The 24,126-nt window shown below is 40.2% G+C and overlaps 1 protein-coding gene across 4 annotated transcripts in view; it reads right to left on the reverse strand.

Moving 5' to 3' along the window:
* ANTXR2 (ANTXR cell adhesion molecule 2) overlaps positions 1 to 24,126 on the reverse strand; it is a 94,866-nt gene that overhangs the window by 51,753 nt on the left and 18,987 nt on the right. For all 4 annotated transcript variants that reach the window (XM_071744239.1, XM_071744236.1, XM_071744235.1 and 1 more), the window contains 3 exons: positions 17,748 to 17,808; positions 16,588 to 16,683; positions 10,823 to 10,892 (listed from right to left, as the gene is read on the reverse strand). In XM_071744239.1, coding sequence (XP_071600340.1) covers positions 10,823 to 10,892; positions 16,588 to 16,683; positions 17,748 to 17,808 — 227 coding nt within the window. The remainder of the gene's footprint in view (positions 1 to 10,822; positions 10,893 to 16,587; positions 16,684 to 17,747; positions 17,809 to 24,126) is intronic.

Genomic DNA, 24,126 nt, shown 5'->3' on the forward strand with positions numbered 1-24,126 from the left:
TTCAATCCACAGTAACCTATTTGCAAAGTATTCATTTGCTCCTTACATTATGAGTATCCAATAAAAGACTGCCATTTTATGAGCCATTAAAAAAGATGAAAAAATTAAATAAAATTGTGAAAGACATTTGCTGGAAGTAATAAATAATTTACCTCCAATTTTCACACACTGAAAATTAAACTGGCAACTGCTCAAAAAGTTATTAAAATTACGGTGACAAAAGTATTTTAGAAAAAAGTGCCAGCATTAAATAGCAAAAATGCTGTACATAGTAGGATGGGAAAAAATAGATATAAAAGGGTGCTTTCTCTTAAAAAACTTACTTCAATAATTAATATATAGCTTTATTACACAGTTGTTACTGGTAACACAGTATTCGTATGTATTTTTAAAATAGCTATACCTCTATATATAGTATATGTGTTTACATACATCCATAAAATTCAGTGGAGAGTCAGTAACAGTGCTGGGAGAAGGGTTTTGTGAAACTCCTCATTTAAGTATAATTTTTTTTTTTTTTCAAGCCTATTACTTTATCGCACTGTAATTTACCATTCCCTACAAGACAGTCTGGCAGCACAAAGGGGTGCCACTGTGGCCATCCTTTGGTGGTCACTGGAAGGATGGGGAAACTAACACAGTGACTTTCAGTGGCTTGGTAAGGTTTTTCATGCAGAAATGTTGACAGCTAGAGCAAATACCAGGTGCCAGTCAGAACAAGTGTTTGATGTTTCAGAATGAGCAGGCAAAGCTCTGCTGCTGAATACTACTGGCCTCAACTCAAGAGGCAAGCTGAAAACTTCAGTGGCAGGTGAGGCAGGCTCTGCTGTACCACCCTTCATTTTCTGCCTGAAGGCTGAGCAGCAGGAGAGTGGTACACATGGGGAGACAACTGATGCTCACCATAGGGCTCTGAGCAATGGCTGATGGTGTCTTTATGGTATCAGCTCCAATTTCTCTGTATGGACAGAGGGATTTCCTTTGACCAACTTGACTTCGAAACTACTGGCCATTATTGTAGTGAAATGAGGCAATCAGGTGTTGCTAATTACGAGGTGGGAGGTGTGAGCTTGTGTCACCAATTGGTCACCCAATCCTGCTCATGCACAGCTGGGGTAAGCCCCAATTGGGCACAGGTGGGCCTAACACAAGCTCATGCCTCCCACCTCGTAATTAGCAACACCTGATTGCCTCATTTCACTACACATTATTTTCTGGGGATATAACTACTATTTACCCAGCCCTTCTCACCAGCCAAAGCACAGACTATCCTTTTCTCTATTCTCAGTTAATGAATACTCCAGGACCACAAATGTGACCCTCCGCATCTAAGGACACATGCCAGCAGCACAAGGAAGCCACACAAAGCCATGGGGGAAGGTATGTCAGGTCTGTGCTTCAGGTGTTGTTGTTCTTCCTAGTTGCAAAGCCCCAGCTCCATAAGGACACAGCAGGTTCCCTTGGAGCAGGGTTACAAACCTCACCTACCAAATGCTCAGTGCAGCTCCACCATGCCAAGGATTAGCCAGGACGGGGAAGCACTGGGAACAGTTTGCTTGAGTCAATGGGAATTGTACTGGGGACAGTCATGATAAACCAACCACACAGGGGTGAAAAGGAACATCCCATTTCTTTCCTGAGGAGAGCAGGACCTGCACACTACGCAAATCATTATGGTGTTTGGGGGTTTTGGTAAAGAATTCATATAAACTCTTTCCCCAGCCCTGACTCCCCCCACCCCCTCACCCCTTTCTTAGTGTAGCTTAGCACTAACATAAATTCAAATTATAGTTCTCTTGGGGTACTGCCTTGTTACCCCAGAACTACCCTAGTTCCTCAGCAAAGCATTCAATATATTGCCTGTTTGGGTCTGGCTTTCCCCAGGAAACAGGCAGAAGCACAGTAATACACAAATGCTTCACTGCTGAAAGTGCTAGTGAATTTGAAAGAACTGAAAGCCAACAGTGAATTAGCTCTGATCTCATGGAATCATGGGAACCTGCAGTAACAGGGTATGAAATGTCATTATTATGTTAAATTAGTCTATTAATTCAGCTCAGGATACTATGTCCACTGCATAATATTAAGCACTTAGTTCTGCTCATGCACTCCTTCTTAATGCTCTGGGAACACTGTGTGCCCTATTGAGGAACGTGAAGGACTGCATTAGAAATTACTACTGATCTTAACATCAGATCCATATGTCTTAGGAGCCAGTTAGCCTATACAATTCATTGAAGATGTTTCCATCTGTGAATAGTTCCCATTATAATCTAATTGCGTCAAACTAAACGTATTCCTAAAATGTTTTCAGAAGTTAATATTTATAACAGAAATTAAGCCTAATCCAGCCATACTTCTGGTTTGCCCTGCCTGAGGTTATTTCTCTAGATATTTTGAAGGGGGGGAGATAGTACCATGTGAGTAACCAGTGACTGGTAAACATAATTTTTTATTTATTTATTTTCATTGGGTTAGGGTTAGCATAGCAAAAAAAAAAAAAAAAAAAAAAAAAAGCTTTAGGTGCTAGTGCTGAAAATCAGTGCTCAGTCTCAGTGACTTTGCAAAGAAAGGAACTAGTCCAGGTGGGAGAAGGTCCTATTCAGGGCAGATCTCTTCATACAATTTTAATATTAAATCAATGGGCCTAATTGAGCACAGAGGCCCTAGAATGAGAACACCAGGTGAAAACAACTTGATTTGGAGATGGCATCCTCCCTCTTTGTGAGCACAAGCACTCACCTGGCTGAGCAGGGCACAGGAAGTTAAAAGGGGGCAAGTGTGCTTGCTTCCTTTTCTGTAGGTGTTGGTTGTGGTTAGAGCCCTGCTCAACTGGTGTGTGCAGGGAATACCCCAAGGCTTCAGGAAAGCTGAGAAGCCCAAGGAAGCTCTGGTGGCTGGCACCTCCTTCTGCAGCAGTGGACTGCCTGCACTCCCTCCTCCAGCCCTACTGAAAGTATAAGGTACCATGGGGGTTTACTGTGCTTTTGCCTTTTTGTAGGAACGACTGGTGTTATCTGGAATGTGAAATACCTTAGTCAGCAAGCTACCTCTTAACTGAGAAAACCTACTGAATCCTCATTTTAATTGCTCCCTTTTTTTCTCTAGACAAGGTGTTCTTCAAGCTATATGTAGTCACCATGTAGTTTACAGACTGAAGATGAGATCTTGATAAGGGTCCTTAAACTCACACTTGAATATTTAAACAAGTTTCCAAACTTTCAAGTGGCCAAGTACTCATCAGATGCACTACCCTTGCAGTAATGAGGGATTTAGTTCTGTGGCCAAATTTATCTCTTGCTGCAATTGTTATGAAGGTTATGGTAAGGCTACTTAGTTACCAATACCACAAAAAGAGGGTAAAAGTAATGTTAGGTGAAAAGAGAACAGAAAATGCTCAACACAGCCTATGAAACAATCCTTTCTTAAATAACTCTGAGAGATAAACAAGTTAAACCTGCAGTCCTTATACAACTTCCCTTCTTTGGCACTTCCTCTCTGTGCTTGTGACATGTTTCCCAAAATTTTATCTTTCTCAGGCAAAGAGAAAAATGTGACAAAATGAACAATGATAAATCAGCCATAAAGAACATCAGTAATTATCTCCTTCATCTGGTTTTCAGCTATTTGCTTCTATGTCTCAAGAAAACTCAGTTCTGCACAACTTTTCTCAATAGTCCTTAAGGCAGACGAATGGATGTTCTACTCAAATTAATGAACTGGATGGATTTATGGGCTTCTCTGAATAAACAAGATAACTTGTATGTTTCACTGCAAGCTCTGGAAATAACGTGGTTTTGTGTATTTGAGAACTTACATGTAGCTTACATGGGAGAGACACCTGGTGTAAAGAGCGTAATTTAAAGATGTTTTAGATTTATTTTGTAATAATTCAAATTTCTTATCTACTTTGTATTTTCTTTCCATGTGGTAAAAGTATTGCAGAAAGACAAAGGCTAATTTTAACTTACAATTCTTAGTTACTAAATAACACTACACTAGCAGGTCCGGGTGTAGGATGAGCCTAGCAGTGGTTTTCAGTTCCTAAATGTGCACATTGTAGGCAGCGTGACTGTTGGATGGAAACTTTGTGTGAGAGGTATTGCAGTGGCTGCAGTGGTCTGCTATGCCAACACTGAGCTAATAAGATGTGAAAATTGGTGCTGGATTAGGTCTAAATATCAGCTTATTGCCTGCTTGTGTTTTTAATGCTTGAAGAGTTGGAAGGAAGCACAACTGTGTAATCTTAACAATACGTTAATGACACTTTTTGTGAGGGACTGTAAATCTGCTTATCGCTCACGCCCAGCTCCCATTCACACATTTTCAAAGGCACTCCTTTGAGAGAACTAATGATACTGTATTAACTCTCTTTCTTTTTAGATATTTATTTCATATTTGCTTGAAGAATTGGGCCAATGTTTTAGAAAGCACATTTAACTATACCATATGCCTACTTAAATCATCCCTATCAAACAAGTTGTAGGATGATGCTCTGGTTCATTCTGTTCTGTTTTCCCTTCCTTCACAATGTGTTTATGTATATTTATCCAATTTGTTCTGTGCCTCTTGCCAAATTGCAGGTTTGAGATCTCAGCTATGCAGGGGCAGCTGTGCTATTGTTGATGCCTTACAAAACAAAGGTCACAGACTGAGCCTGTACCACTAGAACTAATGACAGATGTATGTTAACCATTATGGTATAGGCACAGAATAAGCAGGGTTCACGGGCCCTCAGAAGACAGAATAAATCTTACTTTATCCTTGGCTAAGCAAGAACTTGAGTCTCATTTTTACATTAAGTAATTTTTGTGCAAATTAGCCTCTTGCAAAATATCCTGCTGTTTATTTACTTTATTGACATAATTCCTCCCTCTGCCTGGGAAAACAAAAGCAACAAAAAAACCAAAACCACAAACTTTAAACAGCCCCACCACCAAAAGCCAAAAATCTGAAAAACAAAATTAATAGCTGAGCTATAAGGAACAAGCTAGCTTTGGTTCATTTAGGAATAAACCCTAGCTTTTCCCACTTTTGAGATTGATCAGAATTACCAGCTGTTCCAGCCTAGGCAGCTACTGACCACATAAAGAAGTAGGTTATCAAAAGAAGATTGTTTCCAAACCTAGCCCAGCAACTCCAAGTAATGGAACAGCAGGGCAGGCCTGTTTCAAATGCCCTTTGTTTGGAAAGATAGATCAATTTGCAAGGCTTGTGAATGCAAAGCTATTTGCCCCTTGGGTGGCCTGACATACTATTCCTTCTTCTCCTGTTGTCTTTCAGACCAGAAGCCAAGACTCCAAAGTTATTTAAAAGGCTGTGTATTAGAGGTACACGTAGTTTTTGAAATGCCAAAGAAGGAATAGCTGGAGCAAGCTAAAAAGATGAGGCACATGTCCACAAACACAGCTCTGAGACTATACAGCTGGCTTTGAGGCTGGCTGTGTAAGGCACTCCACCAGTGTGTTGTTAATTATTTAAAAGAGAGCACTGAGGAAACCACCATCACATCTGTCACCCACACACAGGAAGAACCTTCACTCCTTGTACAACCAGATGTGTTTATTTGCAGCCTGTACTAACCAGCTACTTAATGGGCTAGTTATTAGCCAGAAGTTAATTAGGCAAACATACTAAACATCAGTCACCTCACAAAGCATCACTTCTTTAGAGCCATTACCAACCACAGGAAAAAGGAGGTAAAAGTAAAGATCCCATAAAGGGATTTATTTTCTAAAAGTGAAACAACCCTAAAAAAGTTCTGTTGTCTGTAAGTAGACAAGTTCCAAAATTCTTAAGCAACATGGATTCAATAAGTGATTGAGCTAGTTCTTAAATCAGTTAACTTAAAGGCTGAAGGTGTTTACATAAAATAAGGAGATGGTTACTTCTTTCTTCCCTCATCTTTTAAATCCGATTGGCTAAGGCAAGTACCTCACTTGTATAGACAAGATCAAAAAGACATTGAGATAATCCAGAAACAAACAAAATTAATCTAAAGACCTGAGGAGTATACAGAAACCACACAATGCTATTCCTGCTTCTGAATTCCCTCTGAGCTGCCATCCCATTCACAAATGAGTTCAAAACAAGCAAAGCAGCTGTTGTCAACAGGAAGAACAAAGACTTGAATGACACAGGCTCCTCCTGTGAGAAATGTGGTTAATAACCAAATAAAAACATGTCTCAAGGTAGGTTTTGCAGCTCAGAAACATAAAGCAATGTACTTAGTCCTAGAGATTATTTCCCACTAGGAAAATGTTTTCTTTTTAGGACAAACGTTCTTATTCATTGTAAGTGTTTGAGCTATTTATTCTCCAATCACAATTAGACTCTGGTAAGATTTACTCAATAAGATAAATTTTCCCTCAGTACTTTCTTATAAGGATGCCTGGATAGGAAGTACATTAAGAGTTACCACTACATTTGTCAACTTGTGCTGTTGCCAAGAGCTCTTACTATTAGCAATACTTTTTAAAAAAGCTCATGGTAACTAACATCTGATGCATTGGTGTGTGCTTTGTTTCAAGTAAACTGCAGACTGGAGGGCAAACTTAAGTCAGCTTCTTTGAAACTGAAGGAAACAAAGACTTACAAAGAATACAAGCACAGTAATTTTCCTTCCTACCACATATAAAAAAAAAATCCTATTTAATGTTTGCTCTAAGTATCACCAGCTGTTCATGTTGGACGGGAGATAGGAAGGGATATATGTGAGCTGAAGCCAACATGCTTTGAATAGAGGGCAAATAAGGTCATAAAAAAGCAGTAGTGTAGACTGTGCTATCTGATCACAAATTCAAATGGAGAACAAGGTTTCACTTGAGTTCTGGCTTATGTTTGGATTTGTCCCTTTTGGCTTTATTATTCCTTAAGCTTTCAAGCCCAAGGAGAAAGATACTCCCCAGTTCTGTTCTAGGGAAACCCTCAGGTAGGTGGGGTCAAGTGCCATTCACTGCAAGGGTGTCAAAGTGTCACTCAACTGAGCAGTGGAAATGCAAAAAAACAAAAGCATTGACACCCCCCTCTTAACCTGAACGCTGTCATCCAGCTTCACCTGTTTGCCCTTTGGTTGGTTCTTATGTTATCTTCTTGGGCTGAGGGGTAAATGCTCACTTTATTTTGTGAGCTAATTTTAGAGTGAACACAGTATGAATTCAAATGCAGGATGCATGAAGGTGGAAGCTGTCCAGCAATGCTGACGATGCATTAAAAAATAAACTTGTGTAGTTTCCTCAACTCTTTGAAGAACATGATGATTTTTCAGCCTCTTGGTTAATTTTGAATAATTCATTGCCTAGCCTAGACCTAGCCTTCTGTGCTTTGTTTTTCTACAAAACCAAATTGGATTTTTTTCAGTAGGCACAGCAAACCCAAACTCTCGTACTATAAGGCTCCAAGGAGAAACCAGAGTACAACCAAACTGAGGAAGTTAAGTAGTAGATATGTAAATATTCACTGCAAATATCTCAGTAAAATACTGGATTGCTGTGCTAGGTTAAATTGTTATTATTGTCATCCGCTTGTAAAAGAAAAATTGTAAATGTTCAGGAAGTAAGGGAAATGTATACTGTTCGGAGAGCATTTCTATTGAAGGCAGAGGAGATTTTACCACTGGCTCAGAGTAACAATTGTCTGTGAAGTCAAGCCTACAGATATTTTCTGAACGCAAACTCAAAGAACTTAGAGCAAAAATGAGAAGATTAAAAGCAAAGGTAATGCAAAAAGATAGGCTTACAAAACTATACCAGTTTTTCCTGTATTGATCTTCCAAAAAGACAAGGGCTCTGTTTTCTTTCCAAAGTACAATGACTACAGAAACATTAAAAGTAACAGAGAGGTCGAAGAAATATCTGATTCAGTTTGGTTCCCTTAAGCTGTGGCAGAACAGCAAATTCAAGACTGGGCTAAAAAGGGGAACAGATTTTCCCATCTGCTCTCCAAGACCCTAAAATAAATGGCTTTTAAATTATCAGTGCAGCAGGATCTGAGTACTTTTTAGTAAACAGCTTACTTGTAATGTTGCACTTGCTCTCACGCAATAAAAGTGATCTCTCAAAGCACAGGAAGCAAAGCAATTCAACTTGGTTGTCTCTCATCATAATCCTGCAGAGTATATGTGGTACTTTTCCTTTCTGGATTATTTCAAAACTAACATTTTTTTACAATGCATACGTAGCTCATGGAGAAATTCCAAGTAATTCTCATCTGTTACCTAGTCCAGAGGTATGTTAAAATAAGCTCATTTCATAAGCAGACTGTAATTTTGTGCTTTAGAAGTGGCACAACAAGGTATTTTGAATGGCACACACAGCACAGTCACATCGTCACATAACCTGAGGATACCACAGCCATCTGTTCTGACGTACTGTGAAAAAATAGGCTTTGAAAAGAATGCTTGGTTAAATCTACAGCTGGCCTTCTGAAGGCTTCTCAGTAAGTGCAGCAAGCAGCTGGAAAGAAAGTAGCAACACATTCTGGCATGAGTCCAGGAGACCAGGAGTTTACCGACCTAACACCTTGGGTCTGTTGGCATTTTTTCTGTTTCACATGGGTGTCTATGCTTCTGCATGCAAAAAACTGCAAATTCATTAGTCAACAAGGAATGCCTCCATTTAGAAAAATACAATGAAACTTCTGTGTCTTTACTGTTTACCCAGAAATTAAGCTGCAGCTTTAAAACTCAAAGTTACTTTTTCTGCTTGTGTTGTTCTTAATTCCACTAAAAAGAGCAGAGTGGTTGTTGCTAAATTAACATCTAATATTAGCTCCATTACATGAGGAATTATTGGGAGTTATCCAGCAATAGTCTGAGCTGTGCCAGTGGAAAGTTAAGAGTTCAAATATGTACATATCTTTTATAGCTGTCAGTCTTCTGCATAACAAACTGTTTATCTCTGGGCCAAAGCTGTAACTACTTCAGTATCAGGTTATGGAAGTCTATTTTGCATAGTAACTTTTGAAAAAAAAAATATCCTGTAAACCTGTACAATATCATGAGTATTGTTTGCACATTCCTTCTTACAAACATTGCTGAGAAGGAAACATGACATAATTAGGTGCTTGATCTACATTGCAATTACAATATGGTGAGCTGTCAATTTCAATAACACTTCACAGGCCGAATAAGCTCTTCACAGGCTCAGAAAAAAAATGCAAATAGCTTCCACTATGCTTTAATATATAGAAATATTCCGTGCATTTCCCATTCATTTGGTAGGACAGGATGTTTGCATACTCTCAGACCAACAGTGTGTGGAAAAGCATTTACAGCTTCAGCTCTTGGGTGCTTGATACCAGGGCCTAACTTGCTGCTCTGATTCCACTGAAACACTTGGCACAGAGACGTGGGGTTCTTAACCTGACTGATTCATGTGGCACTAAATACAAAACCAGATCTCTTACAGCTGCACGTGGCGCAGGTTTGTTACAGCTGTTTTGCTGTACAGTTGTCACACAACCACATGCAGCCTAACAGCCAAAACTGGTGCAACCTCACTGTTTAATGTAAAAGCATGTGGGACTAGCAAGCTCCTGTGGCACATCAAGCAAGGTTAACATTTTGTGTAGCTACATAGAAGGCAACTGGAGTATCAGGAAAACATAATGGCATTAAACTCATTCCCTTCCTCTGCTTTCCATGTAACTCTTCTCCATGCAACCCTCCCACATGCTTGCTGTCCCTGTGCTGCCATAAACCAGAGGTCGGTTCAGAGAGTGCTTTGGCTGCTGCACAGAGGCAACTCCTCTGCAGTGATTCACCTTGTTCTCTTCCACTTGTGTTCATCTCTGGAGTGTTTTTTCTTCTACTCCTTTCCAACTATTCTCCTCCCAGTTGCCACTTCAAGCACAGATGAGAGGTGTATTTGGAGTTTTGCTACCTGTCTTAAAGCACAGCTGAGGTGGTTGATAGTAGCTTAACTCAAAAGTAATTACTGAAAATCTTCTGGGCAATACGCTTAGCTCTTGAACTGCTAAGAATTGCAACAGAACAATAACCAGGCAGAGCCGCAATGCTGCTGTGCATCCTACTGGACTAGAATTAACCTCATCTCAGATAACTCTCTGAGAAGAACTACTTGCAAAAGAGGGAGAAAGCCAACAGCCTGAAAGCCTTTGCCTTCCTATAGAGCCAAGATCTGACATGCAGTTTTCTGTCTTCTGATTAGCTTAGAATTTCACAGATCTGAACAGTAAAACTGAAGTGATCTCAAAAGCCTAGGGCATATCTGAATTTGAGAGGAGGAGGGAAGGATTAGTTCTAAAAGGGCCAGAAGTAATGTGCAGCCATGGCCAGTGACACAGAATAAGGCTAGAGCTGCAGTTTAGCCACAGTGCTGTGAGGAGATTGCTGCCTCTGTTAAACTAGTGCCTCGTTTTATCGTTACATGTTGAGCAGTGGTATGCATCTTGACACATAATTTTAATAATAGCTTGTAAGTGTCAGTGATAATGTAATCTATTTTACAATAAGACTAAAGATTATCCAGAAGAGAGCATATTATGCCCTGTTAAAACAGCTAATCTGCATAAAACTTATGACAAGCCAGACCTTTTCAGTGTTTAATAAACTGGCTGAATATTCATTTTTAGGGCACTGTCCAAATTGGTTTGGTCACAGATGACTATTTAAAGCCCACTCCAAAGCTGGCAAATACACCAGGGAAATAACGCAAGAGGGAGGGAAAAAAGGCAACAACAAACCACCCCCCCATAAAACAAACAAAAGACTGCCTTTAGCCAAACCCCCTCACTATTAACATCAGCAATAATGGGTCCAATTCTCACAAAACATAGGATGACATTTGTTTCAAGTACTTACTGGCCGCTTTTGTATAGGATTGGTGCAGGGCAGAGCAAAAAATCAGATTCCACTGGTTTTGGTTTTTCATCTGAAAAAACAAAACACGTGAGTTTAGTATACTGAGCTGCTTAAATGAGAAGCTGATGTGTGAAGATGATACGAAGTCCTTCCCCTTCTCACAGTATACTGTTACTGGTTCAGTCACATCTGGAACTTGAAAGCAAGGCAGGTCCCAGTTAGGGAATAAAGCTACTGCTTTTTTAAAGCCACACCCTGAACATACAAATGCAGAGTTGGCCTGAAACACCAGTGTGAGCCCACACTGTGTTTTACTCAAGTCAACTCATGCTCCTCCAGAGAGATGATTTCTTAGAATTGAAACCATTCTTGCAAAGAGTGAGAATGCTATGAAGGGTTTCCTTAAGAAAAGGAAGATGGTTTGTTTCTAACTAGCTCCAACTCTGTGCATTGTATTCAGTCACTATTTTATCAGTTGCAATGGGAGTGTCTGTTTCTCTGGTGTTGCTCACAGTTTTGAGTCTAGCCCTCTGCAAATCTCTCAAACTTATAAAGCATCTGTTTGTAGAACACCTTGTCCTTTCCTGCAGTTGTGAAAAGGAGAGGTGGGAGCTCTCTTATGTCATGTGTTTGGTAAACTCAGAAAAATTCTGCTCTGTGTGCACACAACCATCCTCCCAAATTTCCCCATGGTCGGACTGTTCATTCCTGTACTGGGTCCTGCAAGGCTCCTGCAAGCATGGACTACCTCCTGACTTAGGGGTGTGCCCTACTTTGGGCCAGGATAAAGGTGATTTTCTGTCTTGTACTTTTGCTTTCAGCTAAGTCTCTTGTAAGTAGTTGCACTTGCTGAAATTCAGAGCAAGTTTCTCAGACAGTGTCTGCTTCTGGGACTGATAACACTGATGTTTATAGTTACAGATGGAGACTGGTGTGCAGAGCCAAGGACACTGCTCAGCTCTGAGGAACATTTTACCCTCCAGAGGGAGTAAGGAGGTCCCACCTGAACCCCTCCTTTGGGGAGGACTGGACAAGATAGATGCCAGAATTGACCAGAGTATTCCATCCCATACATGTCATACGCAGTATAAATTTGAGGGATCACCAGGGTCAAACCCCTTCCTGCTTCCCCTTCTTCTCCTGTCCCTGTTTGCTTCAGCATCCTGGGAGGATTCTGTCCTTTCCTCTGCCTGTGCTCCTGATCCGTGCCAGCCCATATCTGTGTGTTCCTGCCTCCAGCTCCCCACTGCTGCTGACTCCAGGATTCCAGACTGGACTTTCCCAGGGCTGCCCTGCAGCCTTGGTGGAGATGTGAGAGTTACTGGGGGAAAGGGGGGAGGAATGTGGTATCCATTTTCCTGTATATTTGTATATATTTAGTAATTTTTCCTATTTATCATTGCTGTTTCATTGAAGTTGTGTAGTTTAGTTTCCAACCCATAAGTCTCTCTCCCTTATTCTCTCTCCTTTCTTTATTGGGGAGGAGAGGGGGATTAATGGAGACCATCTGATATTCGGTTTAATTGCCAGGCCAGTGTTAAACCCTGACAGATTTATTGGCACCCAATGTGGGGCCCGAGCTAATTAGGTTGAGCCCAGTTCAAGTTTTTACTAATTTGCCTGAAGAGTTTGAATTCTAACTCCAGTGGGCTTTGCTGAGTGGGAATGAGACCTTTTTCTTTGGAAATTTCACAGGGTCGTGCCATACCTTTGGTATTCAGGCTATGTGATGTGTGCTTTTGCAGCTGGAGTGAGTTTCAATATGTGGTTCATTTTGGGTAAGCGCTGCTTGAGAAAAGTAGTTGTGAGATGGTCTGCAATACTAATATACAGTGCAGTGATGTTTCACACAAGGATTTAAAAATTTATTGGTAATTACATTTTCAGCTTGCTTTTAAGAATATATACCACTCTTGGGCTGAGTTCACCGGATTCTAGTCAAAATGGCATTATGATTATTATAGTTTTGAATCTCCTGCTTGTTGTAGTCAATGTTTCTCAGATGTGTGTATGTATTCTCATATATTATCATATGTTGGTGAGGAGGAAGACAACTACAATTAGGGGAATGAGCACACCTCGTACAGAGAGCACCACTGGGTGAGAGCAGGTAAATGATCTGCCAGATAAACTTGGAGGCGACTCTGTCCTGCATTTAGGGAGCAGGTAGACATACAAGTAGCCCAGGGGAAGCTGAAGGAGGAGCTGTTAGTGTAAATGAGCTTTTCTCACATGCAATAATCTGCACTGACTGCTTGGCCTAGATTTGGGACTAGTTGTGAGGTGGGGAAGAGGGATTAGCACATTGCCATATGTTTTTGTCTTAATGGTATGTTTCATAGATTATTTTTCTATCCCATAGCTACATTTGGCAGGTTTCCTTTCTAGCATTTGGTAACAGTTTTTTATAAATGCAAGAAGAGAAATGTGCCAAATGCAACATTTAAAACCAGAGCTGACAAAATAATGGTTTACTCTGAGGCTGGTCCCAAAGCCAGCCCGGGCTCTCAGTACAGGGAACTCCAATGTTACAGGACATGGTCATGCAAGTGCCCTCAGATGGTGAGGATGCTGCTGAGAGATGGACATGTTTTTGTAGAGGAGAATGCAATGACATGGAGACAATTTTCCTGGAACCATCTCCATCCTTCTGTTACTGCTCAAAGAGCCCTTCCTGCCTCTTTGTTCAGCTTAGCTCCTTTCTTTGTTAGCTTTCCTCTGAGTTAAAAATGCTCAGGCCCCAGCACAGGGCTGTAGAGAATGACCTGGTGTATCAGGGAAAGGATCACATTAAATGTCCTCATTTCCTTCCTGTACTACTCCCTAAACATTTGCTGTTGTCCATTGCTGAAGAAGAGAACCTGGGTGAGTTGTAGCAGGCCTCTGGCAAAACCCCATACAGCAGATTGTGTTTTTACAGTGCAACATATAATAAATACATCACTATGCCATTACCCTCCCTTCATGTGCTTTAGTGCACTCTTTCCTGAAGCCAAGAAAAAAAAAAAAAAAAAAAAAAGCAGCCCAGAGATCTAATAGGAAATTCTCACGTATTTCTACCATGGCAAAGCAGATGTACACATGCTATAAAAGACTGCACAATCAGAGAAGTGGAGTAACCAGAGTCAGAAACTATTTCAAAAGGTTATTTAGAGGCAACACATTTCAGATATTCTTCAGCACCACTCATGTAAGCTGTTAAAAGGTTTTCTAGATAACCTATTCCAGGCCTGGGAAATGTTTACAGTGAGAACCATTCTCCTAACCTAGTTCTGCTGTAGAATCTGAAGCTTGTTGCCTCTTGTTCTGAATAGATTTGGAGAGCCCAGCTTATTTTCAGCCCTGCAGCAGCCTGTACATAAATATTCTTTTGGCCATTCCTCCTTTCCTATAGACATAATGAACTGAACTTTTCTGTCCTTCCTTACTGCCTGTGTTCTGGACTACTGCCCACCCTTGCTAGCTCCCTCTGGACACTCTGCAGCAGACTGATGTCCCACTTGTAGCACAGAGCACATCCCCATCCAAGTTCCCTGGGGCTATCGTTGGCAGCACCACAGCCCACCAGTCATAAAGTTTAGAAAGCCTTTCTGGTGCTTGCTGCTGGTATTGTTACTAAGTAATGTGAAAAAATTCCAGTGTGATAGTAGGAGCCTCCAGAGCACAGAGGAGGATTAAATGTGATGATTATGGAAATGGCTAATTCCTCCTTAACTCTCATATTCTATAGGTTCTTATCCCCACCAGTGCCTCAGTGCATCCCACCAGAAGATCTGGAATGGTTCAAATGCCACTACAAATGTACCCATATTGATGCAAGCCTCAAACACTCATGTGAAGAAGGTATGCTCTGTTATTTTAATCTCCCAAATGGAAAGACTAAGGTTTAAAGAAGTGAAGCAGGAACAAAACTTCAAATAGATGACTTCCAAACCAGCCACTTAAATTGAAATTTAAGTTCTAATAGCTTCAGGTCATGTTACTGATGTCTTAACTATTTACCCTAGATAGTGTGGAATTAATTTTAGCCACCTGGAACTAAACTGTTCTGCTTCCCCTTTTCTCCATGTCAGAAATGTACACCATAATAATAAATACACAACTGCAGCAATCATTTTGCCACATTCAAAATTTTAGCTCTGTGAACCTAGTTTATGCAATAAGTTTACATAAGCAAGCTATAGTTTAATTTGGGAAACAAAAGTGACTACTTTAACTGAAACTTAAAGGAAATGCATGCAAGCAGAATGTCCTTACACAGGGTGCCTTTTTCCAGAACTACAGTGCTATATAAGTTGTTATGCCAAATTATTTTAGATATTTAAAAGGCCGAAGAGATTGTCAGCCCCATCCAAGTATATATGATACCCAAAGAAGAGAAGAAAATGTACTGGAAACATACATTACATTAGGTAGGAATTTAAGACAAGCTAATATAAAAATCAGGCAGTAGGTAGGGAAAAAATTAGTTGGTATTTTTTCTACAGATCCATTCTCAGCCATTTTCCAGTCTGGCTTGCTTCTAAGGGATAGTACTTAGAGCAATAAGTTGGATGTACTTATACATCCATTTTTGTTTCTGGATATAAAAAAAGGCAGATGTTTCCATTAATGGCATTTTTCTACCATCATCTACCTTGTGCCAGTGCAGGCAACAGTGCAGCCCTGCTGCAAGTGAATGCACTGAGCAAGAGAAGAACAAGTCCTGAATATTTTGCAGAAAATTAAATTCTCTGTGAGCACAATTAATCAGAGGGCAAGAAGAAAACAGTCCTCAGTACCTCTCCATCACTTTTAGAGTTTTTCTAACTTCTGCAGCATTCTACGCAGAAAAAAGTCCTCACTGAAACTTTTGACAAAGGAATAACTAAGGACTGCAACACCTGATCAATGATGAGTACCACTACTAAAACTGAATAACAAAACCACCCACCTGCAGGTCCCCCAAACAAACAACACAAAAAAAAAAAAAAAAAAATACAGAACGACACAAACCAGATAAAGCTACAGGAAAAGTGCCTGTACAAGTTCCTGTCTGAAAGACAATTCCATTCCACAGATCAGGAAAGTAGTCCAGCTAGCAGTGAGATCTGGCTGCAGTGAGATCCACTCCTAGAATATAGTGCTGCTTGTGAGACTGAGCTGATGAATCATGTAAAAACACAGGGACAAAACAATACCAGCTGCTCTGACTTTGCCTTATTCTCTGCTGTAGCAGGAGCTCAAGGAAGAGGAGCCCAACTCACAGAACAGCATCCATGGCCTGCCAAGCCCCTGAAACAAACAGCTCTGTGGCTACACCTCTGGTACAGCAGATAGCATGGCAGAGATGATCCAAGTTACTAAGGTGAGTGCACTTCGGAAACCAGTGCTTTTGCAACCTGATGAGAGCCTAAGTCTTGGCCTGGGTCATCTTACTAGAAGGGGCACTTGGTCAGTATACTCTGTGGCTATGTATTTCTCGTGGGCAAACATTTGCTTACTTTAACATCAGGAACCAGACAGTTGTGGCCATGTTAACTCACACAGCCAGCTGGGCTGCTGAACACCAGTCACAGGTTACAGCTAATGACAGTTCCTAGCAAAGTCAAACCACCAAGAAAAATATGAAATAACTTGTATCCTCCTACTAATCCTCAGTTTTTGTGTTCTCTTCCTCTTAGATATTTTTATCTTTTGATTTTAATTAAATGAGGTAACAAGAAGCAAAATAAATCACCCACTAGGAAACGCAAAAGTAGATCACCTCTATCTTGAATACTTACGAATTGTAGTTCCATTCACTTCATAGGTACAAGTAATGCTATCAGTTTTCCCACCAAGGGTTAAGCCACTTCCTCTAAGAACAACTTGAAACTCTTCTGGAATGAAAAGCAAAAATCCAAATTCATCAATCATTAGTACATTGCAGTTAAGTAGGAAAAGGACAATTATTATCTGCAAAAAATGAGACACAACATAATAATGCTTCAAACTTACTCAGATCTCCTTTTTAATTGAACCCTGGTACTACATTCTTCATTTAGGTCACCATAGGAAAAATAAATATTTGTCCCCAGATTTTCATCAGTGAGTCAGCCCTATTAAAAGGGAAGCTGATTCTGACTATCAAGGGGACCTAGGACTCAGGATCACATTCAACAGTTCTTCAGTGAATACTGTGATAAATGAGAAATCTGGGTGTCCTAACAAGATGGCTCCCCAAACCTGGATCAGGCCCACTTAAAGTGCCAGATGAAGAAAACATTTCTCCTTAGTACTGTTTCTTTGGAAGCTGAGAATGGGCCACACTATGCTGTGAATTGTGCAGAGCAGGAGTTAAAAACAGGTTGTTTACCAAGGTCACTAATTTCATTGAGAGAATCCATGCTTTTTACAAAAACATCAAAACAGAGATTTTGCAACTACCTTGTTTTGACTGGTCTCAAACCATGCGTGGACTGTGAAGCTCAGAAGGAAGACAAGCCCTTAAAATTCTGTGCAACTCTTCTACTTAATAAATGTGTTACCACTTGTTGCACAAAAGTGCAGTCAAATGATTTACTGCTTCACTCCACAGATTTGGGGCTGGGCACTAGAAATACTGTCATGATTTTATATAAACATACGTTATCAGGATTGCCAAGAGATATCTGAAGTGGGTAAATATTGTTGCTTTGAATTTGAGGGCAAGTGCAGAGCACATGTAATGGAAGAAGGGAAGCTAAATGTGTGTCAAACTTTTATATACATTACCAAAATTGTGGAAGTAGGCTTTGGAAGAGCCCCGCATCAGTCAATAGGGAAGGATCAGATCTATCTTAAACTTGCATTTTTTTTACATAGAGATGTTTTATTCTAGAGACCTGTGTGGTTTTCTTCTTGGTAAAATAGCAGAAATGATAATTCTATAATTGAGTATTATTTTTAAATTATAAAAGCTTACCTCCCACACAGACACTTGATGGCTCCAAATATAAAATTTCAGTGCATGATTGCTTCAAAACCTATTGCAAAGGAGGAAACTGGTTATAAATATGTTTCAAAGTGTTATGTCAGGGAGAAACATTGTCTTAAAGCAAATGTTTGTGCTTAGAAGATATACATGCATAGCTACAGGTTTGATTTGCACAAGTCAAGCTTTGTAGGACATTGCCTTGAGCATGTAGAACTTCTGCACACTTCTACAGTCAAGTCTCCTGAAAATTTCTAAGACTTAGACTGATTTGTTAAATCTGGACAGCCTTCAAAATGTAATGATGTCTGATTTTGGCCTTTAAATTTCTGTCCAGATCCCAAACCTAATCTTCCATGAACCTCAGTCTTAATGTTTAAGCCAAAAATTAGTCACAAGAAGCCTGATCCAAAATATAACCCAGTCAAAAGCAGTCTTTCAACGATCTGTGGGTCAAGCCAAGTGCATGTTATTCCAAGTGCTGGCATCCTGCCCTATGTAAAGTAGAGCAAGGTGTTTTTGACTGTGCTGCCTTCTGTCAGATTGGGTTTTTTTACTGCTGCACCAGTCAGCTAGCTTTGATTTTCCAGTCAGTCAGAGAATATTCATCCAAAAGGCTGGGACAAAACAGTACTCCTACAGGTGATTTAGAAATACAAGGGGTGGAATGTAAGAGAAAGGAGGGTCTAGACGCCCCCGACCAATTTGTGTTTACAGAGGTTTCAGACACTACCCTCAGTTTCAGCCAGTTCACGTTTTACCGCTTGAAAACACATTAGCTTATCCATGGTTGCTTAAGCAGAGGCACAAATAGCACCCAGGTGATGGTTACTGCAGACCACTCCATTTTCCATTTGAAAACAGTGCCTTTCAGAAGGAATGAGTCAAGCTTGTCTGACTACAGCTGTAGCTGGACTGGAACCATGAGACCATGCTCTCCTCCCCCAGCCAGAATGGCATCCCACAGCAGGGCCCCATCTCTTCCTAGTTACTGTTGTCCAAGAAGGAGCTGTGATACCTATTACCAAAATGTTAATCCCTTCCCTAAGCAGGTAACAAGAATGAGCTTCTTAAAGCTTGTGGAGTTAGATACACACAAGCAATCCACAACTTCCTTTTACCTTCACATAATTATGTGTGACTTTTACTAATGGTTTTTAATTTTCCTCTTGGAAGATTTTTGTAATGTCTTTATGTGCCTTCCCCTGGACTAAGTGTTATATTTTTGCACATATTCATATGTAATATGATGTGGAATCAACTCAGGTCCCTTGTAATCACCTTCACAGTGGACTGTTCTATTACTGTTGCCTCTCTAGCACTATTCTCCAAAACTATGCCTGCTCCTGAGCTGGCCTGTCAGTAGAACCAGTAGAAACAGTAACGTATTTGTCATTGTACATAACCAAAAATCATGTCAACCTTCAAGAAAAAAAAACCAAACCTGTTGCATTTAACATTTTCCAGATCACCTGTCTCCCCACAAACTATTTTGAGACCTTCTTGCAAGCACACATGCATTTGGATGTGACACAGCAATAGAGATCTTTGGAAAGAATGTAGCCTCAAGTTCAGTACAAGTTGACTAGTTTATATTAGCTGAGGACCTCATCTTGCTTCCAAAAAAGGATTGAGTTTTTTAATTTCTATTTCTGTGTAGAGAGGAAGTGTTACTCAGTTTATTTGGGGAAGGAGTGGGGAGGGAATACTTCGTGCAAAATAAAGTACAGAAAGAATACAGCATTTTGTTCTTTTACTGTACAAACATGTTGGGGATTTTTTGCTCTGAAGGAACTGACTCACAAGTACTCCAATTTAAGTCAGCAAGACTACAGTCTTGCTTTAAAGCAAGTACAGAGATAGCAGTTGGCGATATTTGAAGCCCAGTGAATTCATTGTTTTTTAGAGCAGCACAGGGAGAAACTTTCCAGGTCCTATCCTGTCCCCACTTGCCCACTGTCTCATGAAGCAAGGCCACATTATGAATTGGAGGAGTGGGATGAGAGGAAAACATTGACAGACACAATCTGTCATTTCTTGGAAAGTATTATTTCTGTAATTGCACTGCATCTGAGAGTGATTTTTCTAACTATTATCAAATGCAACGTAAAGCGGGAAAAGAATCTCTTTGGACATGCTTTGCTCTCTTTGTATTTAAGAATAAACAATAACACAACCTCAACTGAGATAAAATATGATCTAGATTAAATAATGAGTTTATGAACAATAGTTAATTTCAATATAGGGCTTAGGATGCACTGATTTCATGTATGGCAGCATGGAATTCATACCTTAACAGGTAGATGTGCTGCTCTTGATAAAAAGCAGGAAAATACTGGGTTTTAATACTGCTCATGGAAATAAACAATTGCCTTGACACTAATTTTTCATCTTTTTAATCACTGTTCTTCAGTTGGCTTGAGAAAGCTGTACAGTTCAGAGATCCTCATTCCCTTTGCAAGGGTGGTGGCCTAAGACTGTCATTTTTTCCCCCAAAAAACATATCTTAGAATAAAAAAAAGTGAAAATAAAATTCATAGAATTTTACAATCATAGACAATTGGCCTTTTTAACGTTAACTTGTTCTTTTCCATCCTTCAAAAAGCTTCTTGATAGTCCATTCTTTAGAAGGATAATGATATAGAAATATGCCTTGTCCCTGAAAATCCTTCCCTTCAACATCATCAAGTAAACATAAACAGCAGAAATAAAATACATTTTGTAAAGACTATAATGGAATCAGGTGGAATCAACCTAAAAATAAACAGGTCTTTGCTCCTTTTACATTCTGGGTTCTTATCACCACTCCCTTTAACCAACACTGAAACAATATGCAGCTGGTTTCAATGGCTGCTTCACAAGGCTGTCCTAGTGCATTTAGCTGTCACGATTAAAAACCTGAAAATCTTTCCCAAGACAGCAGTCACCATTTGTTCTTTTACATGTTGGAGAGGGGAAACATACTTTGACACCTTAAAATGATGTAGAGAAACTTGTGGACTTTGTGTACTCTCTTCTTGCTCCGGCTCACACACTTTTTTTCTATGTTTTAATCTTGTTTTCTCACTCTTTCCATGCAAGCTGTTCCTTCCAAGCTACCACCAATTAGAAGCTCATCTCTTCTCTAGAAGAAATTACATGAAGGGCATCATCACCCATTTTGCCTTATGATCCATGTTTATAAATTAATATCCTGTGCTTTTTCAGTACTCCTGTGGAATGATCTTTCAGCCTCAGTTAATGAGGGATTTTCCAAGGTGCTTGTTAATTGCCCAAGTTCCCCTTTCCAAGAGGTTGGTGCTTTACTATACAGCTAAAAGGATAAGCACTGGGCTAATGCTCTGTGCAGGGGAGCTCTCACCACAGCTGCAAACCAGTACCTTTGTCACTTCTGCAGCCCACCATGAGGGATATGACCTGTCTCAACAGTAACAGCTCTTAATGGAGCTCAGATGTGTGTTACAGAAGGATATTTAACAAAAGAAACATAAAACCAAGCACTTGGAGAATTTTGCCTCTCTTCTCCCCACCCACCCTCCCTTAATAAAACATAAACTGAAGTTTAAATTTTTTACTGAGGGATTCTGTGCTGGAAAGTTGGTAAGATGAAAATCAATAAAAGGCTGTACTACGCTTCCTCTTTCCCAATTCAGGATAATCAAAGAGAATGACCTGGCATTGCAAATTTGTTATTTAGAAACCTACTGCCCACAAAAAAAAAGTTGAAATAATTACTATATAAGGGCATCCTTGGATAGGATTGTTTAACACTCTGCTGACATAAAGTAAATTCAAATAATACTATAAATTCCCTTAGTTTAACAGCATGCAGGGAGAGATTCAGAGCACTGATGTCATTCATTTCATTTCTAGACCTCCACACCAAATACAGGGCTCTCTTCTCCCTGCCTTGCAAAGGCTTTCCCTCTAGCTACCTCCCTGAATGCTAGCTGTCCCAGAAAGAAACATTCCCCCCCCCAAAAAAAAACCAAAGTACAAAACAGTTGAAACCTCAACCCATGTCCAGTTCTCTTACAGCTTCAGAAATGGAGGACTGTGAAGGAACTAGACAGTGGTTCCTGCAGGTCTGAAACAGAATTGTTCTATGTGGAATGCCTGCAGCTGGAATACATGAGGCTAATCCCAGTGGAGGGTCACTTCACACCTGAAGCTCTGGGCTTGATGTTTTAATGCTCTGTAGGAAGCATTTGGGGCTGCTGCAAAAAAAGAAGGCAGCAGAGTTCCGTTCTTCAAGGCAGTCACACTCTTGTACTTAAAAGAAGGTGAAACATGAAATTCAGGCCCTGAACACCCTCTTGTTCAACACCAAAACAACAGACAGCTAAGGAAGCTCTATTCTGGAGCTCCTCCATAGACAGAATTTGTTACATCCCTGCCATACCACAGCAGCTGAGCATCTAAGATTGAAACAAAATGCTGCGAAGTTGTTTTCTATGAATAGTTATTGCAACAGCCACCTTGATAGCAAATGGCATGAATATAGTTTATGCGCAGTGCTGATGACACTGCCCAGCACAGCTTCTGGGGGTTGGCTGAAGGCAGAGAACCCTTTGAGGCTTTTAGTGAAATCGCATTTTCTATGTTCTCAACTCTTACTGTCAGCCACTTTCTGTCCACTCAGTAACAACATGAAGCAGGTAGAGATCAGAGCAGGAACTGTTTAGCTCTCAAACTGAACCAAAGTTTCATTCAGATTTTCTTTTTAAGTCCTACATTGTCTGATTCTCACCTATCTCCCTCTTTCAAGCTATTTCAGAAGCTTGCAAGCCACAGACAGTTTTATGGTCGTGAAAGTTTAATCTTCCTCAGGCACAAACAAGTACAAATGTACATTTTTCTTAAACCTGTTGTAGAAAGAGATTTTATCAATTTTTCAGTTGGGAGCCACTTTTCACTATGGATTTTTTTCTTATGAAAAACCCGATTGCTAATCAGTTCTTAAAATCCACAGCAGTCCTTATTAGTGGCAGAGATTTCTACGCATTTCCCTTTAGAAGGTTCCCAAAGGCTTGCATAAAATAAATGGTTTAGCGTTTTTGTCATAAATAAAACATTTAATTCAATTAGAGATGCTTTAGAGAAACATTGTCAGTTTCTGACCTGTAGGTGTATGAATTGAAAAACAGAATCATGTTTTGTTAGATTTAAGCTGCAGAAACAATACACCTACACAAATAATTACATTAGCATAGAAAAGGCAGATGTCCCCGCTATAAATTCCAAAAAGGCAGCCAAATAACAAGATGACAGAAGGCTCACTAGTACTTACAGTCTTTGCAAACTCCACCACTGTTTTTCAATTTTGCCTTGACACAGATCTTGCCCCTGCTTTATGCAAACATTTCTTCCCATAGAAAACATGCCTTCTGCACCAGCACCTCCTAACTTGGCACAGGCTGGACCCAGCTCTGCTTTGCTTATTTCACCATTGTTACTGCCTCTTAAAAGTTTTCAGAATTTAAATAGTGAAGCAGTATGGCTCCTGCAGCTTTTTAAGTATTTTGACTACCATACACTCAGAACATACTGTGGATCAGAGCTGTACCATGTGGTACAGTGTTACATGCAGTCTAAAACAACAACTTGCCCTTCCAGCACTTTAATGAATTTCATGTTCCAAGAAATTATGAGAACAATGCACTAGTAACGAGCCATAAGCAACCCAGCTGTACGTTGACAATTAACAAAATACGCTAAATGTCAATTTATTTCACAGCACCATTCAATTTTGCTTAGCCACAGTTTGCAGTTCAAAAGTTTTTGGCAGTAGTCAGCACCATGAATCACAACTCGCATGGCATCTGCTCCTCCCTGGAATCGTATGCTGAGTTTGGGCTGTGGGGAAGGTGGTCAACACAGCTGGATTCTCTATTGAACCACCATAACAATTTTTAAGTTTACTGCTCTGAAAATAGAAAATTATACATGGATGAGCAAGGTGTTTGCTTCCTAGTAAAAAGATCAGTATAACTGTGAACTGCTGGAAGAAGAGAGTTCTTTGATCAGATTTGGTCAGCTAATAATTTTGAACAGCTGTGGACTTCCAGAGTCACCGATGGCCTTTACTCTCTGTGGGTCAATTTCAAACACACCTTCTCTTTGTTTACCTCATTCCTAACTGGAAGCCTGTCCCACAGTAAGCTAACGCAGAGTTCCTGAGAGGGCCTTGATAACTTAAGAACATTTCAAATTCTCTTTAGCATGCCTAGTCTCAGCTGGATCTGTGCAGCCAGGCAAAGCCTCTTTTGATGGTCAGCTGCAGCACCCAAGCTCTGGGGCTGATCCCTGATTAGGGATCACCCACAGCTATTGGCTCCCACTGGGTGCTGCTCAAGGAATGCCACACAAC

The sequence above is a fragment of the Heliangelus exortis genome, chromosome 4 (genome assembly GCF_036169615.1).
Source record: "Heliangelus exortis chromosome 4, bHelExo1.hap1, whole genome shotgun sequence".
Taxonomy (NCBI): Eukaryota; Metazoa; Chordata; class Aves; order Apodiformes; family Trochilidae; genus Heliangelus; species Heliangelus exortis.